Source organism: Triticum aestivum, chromosome 3A (genome assembly GCF_018294505.1).
Source record: "Triticum aestivum cultivar Chinese Spring chromosome 3A, IWGSC CS RefSeq v2.1, whole genome shotgun sequence".
NCBI lineage: Eukaryota > Viridiplantae > Streptophyta > Magnoliopsida > Poales > Poaceae > Triticum > Triticum aestivum.
This window is the reverse complement of record NC_057800.1, coordinates 25682308-25687799: the sequence shown is the minus strand read 5'-3', so window position 1 is coordinate 25687799 and position 5492 is coordinate 25682308. Positions and strand designations below refer to the sequence as shown.

General features: G+C 51.9%; 1 protein-coding gene across 1 annotated transcript; it reads right to left on the bottom strand.

The window, feature by feature from the left end:
* Window positions 1-1772: 1772 nt before the first annotated feature.
* Window positions 1773-3612, bottom strand: LOC123057682 (uncharacterized). Its single transcript, XM_044480604.1, has 2 exons — window positions 2732-3612; window positions 1773-2619 (listed from the first exon to the last, which is right to left on the bottom strand). The coding sequence occupies exons 1-2, from the start codon at window positions 2896-2898 to the stop codon at window positions 1989-1991; spliced, it is 798 nt and encodes a 265-aa protein (XP_044336539.1). The 5' UTR covers window positions 2899-3612; the 3' UTR covers window positions 1773-1988.
* Window positions 3613-5492: the final 1880 nt, after the last annotated feature.

Sequence of the window (5492 nt, the reverse complement as noted above, 5' to 3'; positions counted from 1 at the left end):
GGGCCTGCCTGTCCCCGCGCGCGGCCTCCTCTGCTCGGGCGATGGTGGCTGGCGGCGGTGTTCTACGGCTGGCGATGGTGCGTCCTGACAGCGGGTCCGTGGGGCGCGGGCGATCCTGATGCGGCGGCGCGGCCGTTGGCCGCGGGCCGCGCGGTGGTGCGGCTAGCCGCCGGCCTCCGCTCTGCCCAGATCTAGGCCCTTCTGGGCTCCAGCTAGGTTGGGGCGGGCCGGCGTTCCGGCGTGCGGCGGCGTGGCTCCCTAGTGGTTGTGGCGCGATGTCGAGGGATGCGGGTGTTGGCGGATTCGTCGGCCGATGTGCTGCAGCATGGCGGCAGGGGTTGTCCGGATCCTTTGGGGTCTGGCCGGGACTGTGCGGGCCTGGTAAGCTCCTGTCGTCACGTCCGGTCGGCTCCGCGTCGGCGGTGGTGGTAGTCCCCTCCCATCGGCTGAGTTGCGGATGCCCCTGAGCCCGTTGGCTCCTCGTCCCTCCTCCAGGTCTCGTGTCAGTGGCTCAGAGAGACGGCGATGATGGTTCATTGACTGTGGTGGCACATGTTGGTGGGCGGTAGTTCTGGTTGAGCACTTCCGATTGTCCGGGATGGTGGTGGTTGTTTGGGTTGGGAGAAATCCCTGATGGCTTGTCCATCACCGACGCGGTGATGCCTGCTGGCGCCGCCGGACCTTCCTGAAGGGCGTCGGATCTGCCCCTTCCCCACTGCCCTCTGTGTACCGCGGGAAACCCTTGGACTTGTCCGGATAGCAGCGTCGTCTTCGTCGCATTCCTTCCTGAAGGTGCTGCTCGGTACGCGACGCCACGGAGCGCTTCTAGCGGTGGTACTTCTCCGATGGGTGCAGCGGTCACTGGCCATCTTTGTTTCGTCGACCTGCCGTTGTCGGCATTTGTTTCTCTTTCTTTTTCTTTCTTTTTCTTTTGGGCTTGTTTGTGCTGCGGCCCCAGCAAGCTCGTTGTATCGATCGGTTGGTTGCTTTATAATCTAAAGCGGGGGAACCTTTTTTCGTAGATGAACCTGTAAGCGAAAATGTGCTACTTCTCTCATTTGATCAAGCTACTGGTCTATCAGGAAACCAACTAAGCGCCTCCTCACCGTTTTCTCTCTTCAATAGGTGGCCCAACAAGTGGATCAACCGATGCGGTTCATTTCTATCATCATCAGCTAAATTCCACAAAGGCCTCTGATACCATCTCATGGAGTGCACCTACCTACCATGGTGTGGGGAAATCTTTATAGGGTGATGAGAAGCTCTAAAAACTAAAAATTAAGAGCTGAGAGACAAATTCATTCCTTGATAACAAGGTCAGCTCCAAGAAACTAAAGTAAAGTTGTACAAGGCAGAGGGAGAAATCAATGGTGTATCAAAGTTGTGGAACAATACAAGGTGTACTGGCTAGCAACAGCAGAAGATGCCATCAAGTAGGCCCTGAAATAGCGGAGTGTGCAAATGGAAAGAATTATGTACTGAATATGCTTTCCTGGGTTAGACACCTTAATTATAAAGCATTTTTACGTTTTTACAGGTATGAAATAGATCCTGTCAGCAACACTGTATGATATTCTTTATCTTTGAGATAGTATGAGTAATGTTGCCGCAGGGGTACTCCAAATAAATGTACATGTTATTCAGATGTGATGTTGAATCGCCTCATGCATGAACCTGTAAATCAGATTGCAGATGCAACTAGCAGCAGGTAAAATCTATGCAACTCCTGTAACCCAATGTGAGTATATGTACATCTAGAAACTCCTGCTTAGAAGACTACATTACGTGAATGAGATCTCTTGAAACTAGACGCATGAGATGCAAACCCATCTGCGAGCCCCAAACACAGAATCTAGGAGCTACTTGATAACAAAATGGAGTCATAATAATTAAAGAACAATTTGTTGCACAAGTTACAGCCAAAAATATCCAAACAAAAACAACACATATCCGATAAACTGATAATGTTTGAGACGAGCTACTACAGATTAATTCACTCTTTCTGGGGTCTCTTCGATCCAACATGGTGTGTATGGAAAAGAATCAATCTCATGAGATTCATTAGGAATGCTGCAGCTGAAATAGTCATGACCTGTCGGGTATATGCTACCTAAATTTTCAACCTTGAAGCTATTCAAATGATAGGCAAACGCCATTGCATTCAATTTACAGTCCTCTGACCTACTCAAAAAAAGAATCTCTTTGTATGGGTGAAATCCAAGTACCTCAATCTCAAAATATGGACGATGTTGCACTTCAACAATGTCTAGGTTCTCATGGAAATCGTCATCATCAGAGTTCCACTCAAATTTCTCTTGAATTACTTCTTCCTTGTTGATATTTGGTAGATGAGAACGAAATTTTTCATAGTTAATGTCTTCTAAGATCCAGGGTCCATTAACTTGGCCATCAAACATTTGCACAGGCTTAAGGTCATAGTCGTTCTTTAATATCCACTCAAACTGATCACACGATTCAGTGAGGGCGTAAACCCGAATGTGAGTATTCTCAACAAATGATGCACAATACACACCTTTTTCAGATAATCCTAGATAACTGCTCCACCCAATATCCATTGGTGGCTTAATCACACTGTACTTATCTTCAGACAAAGATATTCTGCAAAATTAAATGGTTGGCAATAAATTATTGAAATTCAACGCACAGGATTATATGTGATTAAAATGAACACTAAAAATAAAATTATATGTGAACTGGTCTAGGTATGTACCTCATAACAAAATCACTTTTGACAATGCACATAAAGGGATCCACGCCAATAGACCGAGTTTTGTTGGCCCTCAAAGAGCACACGCGCCTTTGCAACTGTTCCTGCGGCATCTCCTTCTCGAACAAACAGCCTCTCCTCCCAACAGCCTCTCCTTGAAGAGAATACATGCAAGATATGTGGAGATGGAGGCCATTCGGATGTCTCCTCTAAAGGGTCAATCTCATCTTTACCCCAACGCAAAGAAGGGATCTGAAACACCTGGTAGTGGGATGACACCGTGGGATCAAAGGCAGATAATAATCACCACGGACGATTCCCCCGGTACGATTGTCCAGGCATAAGGGCAGAGTGTTCCACCATCGCGTGGCAGGGTTAAGCACGTAGTGATCATCGATGTAGGTCCCTTGGAGCAAGAGGAGTCCATTACAGTGATCCTCGATGTAGCAGTTGCCATGGGGGCGAAGTTCAGTGGCCCTGGGCAGAAAATCGAGCTTGCCGCTGATAGCAGGCTGACCCGCGGACGCGGGGCGCGAGAAGAACTCGGGCAGACATAGCCTCCTGAAGCAGATGAAGATGCCGCTGAACGGGAGCTGCCTGCGCAGGAGTCCCTCGCCGTCGATGATGGCCCGCCACGCTTTGCACACGCAGCGCGACACGGCGAGCGAGCGCGGCCCCGTCACGCGACGGAGCACATCGACGAGCACGTCAGCAGGGAGACGCGCCGCCAGTTCTCCGTCTTCCGGTGGTTCCATCACGCCTCCTGGAAACTGAATACCATCACGCCTGCCAATACATATCTCAGCAGGAGGTGGGTGGCGCGAGCTCGTCTGCGCTGGCGTCGGTGGGAAGAGGAGAAAGGGGATCGGCGGTGGAGGAGAAGAGAAGACGTACGGCGGCGGTGGAGGAGGGTTTGCTTCGTTTTTAAAGTAGGAGAGGAGGGTTGGATGGGCTGGATTTGGGCCGGGAGACACCACCGACGGACCGACCAAGCGGGTGGATGGTTTCTGGGCTTGGGGAGAGGAGGGAAAGTTTTTATTTTTTTGGCGGGAACGGAGGGAAAGTTTTGTCAACAACGTTTGTATCGCAGATTGGCTTTGGTTTTGCTGATCACGCGATGTGTCAACAACGTTTGTGTGTGAGCTGTGTGGTGCTGCCTGGAAGCAAGCGTTGATCGATTGTGGGATGGCGAGATGTGTCTAGTCACTCGCAGGGGAAGACATGTGCGACCATCTAGAGCTGATGAGTGCAAAAAACTGGATTTTCATGATGCACGCGATCCTCACGCGTGATGATTTTACTCGTATGGTTGTGACGGTGTGGGAAAATTGGAGAGCAAGCAGAAAAGCTATCCATGAACATATATTTGAGAGTCCTCTGCCAACAAACAAATTCATCACATATTTTCTGAGAGACGCCCAGATCATTGCTAAACCTAATAAGCTGCTAAACTGAAACGTGATGGTGAGACCATCAGCATGGGTACCACCGCCGGCTGGACATGTGTTAAGGTCAATGCTGATGCTGCTGTAATGAGAAGTGAAGGATTTGGAGCTGTGGCAGTTGTGGCAGTTGTATGCCGAGGAGTTTTTCTGGGAGCTTCTTCTATTATTTTCAGAAATATTATTGACCGGCCACACTTGAAGCCATGGCTGTTAAAGAGGCTTTGGCAGTAGCTGATGATCTATCTGTGCAAAAGATCCATGTGGCGTCCGTTGTGGAAGATATCAACCAGGGATCTTCGTCTGAATATATGGAGCCATAGTGCATGAAATCATAGAAAGATCTCGAGGTTTTATTGCTTGTAATACCGTCCATGAGTATAGGAGCTCAAATTCAAGGCTCACAATCTCGTTAAGCACCATTAACACTTGGGTTTGGTGGTCATGTGTGGTTAGGCCAACCCGGGACCTACTTTTCGTACCGTTAAATGTTTGTGTCGATTTGAATAAAGCCATGGCTGCCCGCCCGCACCTGAGACGCAGGTTCCGCCACCGAACGCCACGCCTCCCGCCGCTAGGGCCTCCGCCCAGGATACAGACACCCCTCGAGACCATCCAAAGAGATCAGCTTTGTCCCAAAGGGACACCCTCGACTGACGAACCGCGGCATACGTCCTCCCTTGAACATCGCCGGAGCTGCGACAACCCACATGCGGCTGGGGAAAGTGGGAGGTGGGGAGCGGACGCATCCTGATCGGCACACCCCTGTATTAGTGACGGGTGGCCCGAGTATGCCGGGGGCCGCCCATTCCTCCAGCCAATCTCCCCACGGTACACACACCTGTGCCGCCCCACCTCAGCGGCGACGCAAAACCGCAAATAGCCACCGACGTAGACCCAGCCTCCAGTAAGGAGGACCGCCGCCTACCGCTAAGAATACTCACCAGGGAGCCCATCTGCATAGCGCCGTCGTCCAGCCGGCGGAACGCCTAGAACCCGACCAGCACGCCCACCTGCCACCACCGCTGCGCCTCCACCACCACCAGTTGCGGCTACGGCAGGGGCGGACGCCCGCTGGTCGCGCCGCCCTCGGCCTGTGCTGGTTGGGCCCAGATCTAGCTGTCTGCCACCGCGGGAGCCTACCGCACACCACCGCAGCTGCAGCCCCTTTATGCTGTCATCCACAACCCGCGAGTCCGCCGCCAGCTTCCGCCGCCGCGCCCCAAGCAATTGTCGTGCCCGCGCCCGACCCTGAGGCCCGCGCCCGCCGGATCGGCCGGGGAAGGAAAACACAGCATCACCGCCAACACTGGCCAAGCTTT

Coding starts and splice junctions, on each gene's coding strand:
- LOC123057682 (XM_044480604.1), bottom strand. CDS start 2,898: ATGTATTCTCTTCAAGGAGAGGCTGTTGGGAGGAGAGGCTGTTTGTTC. Junction 2,620..2,731: donor AAAAGTGATTTTGTTATGAG/GTACATACCTAG, acceptor TTAATTTTGCAG/AATATCTTTGTCTGAAGATA.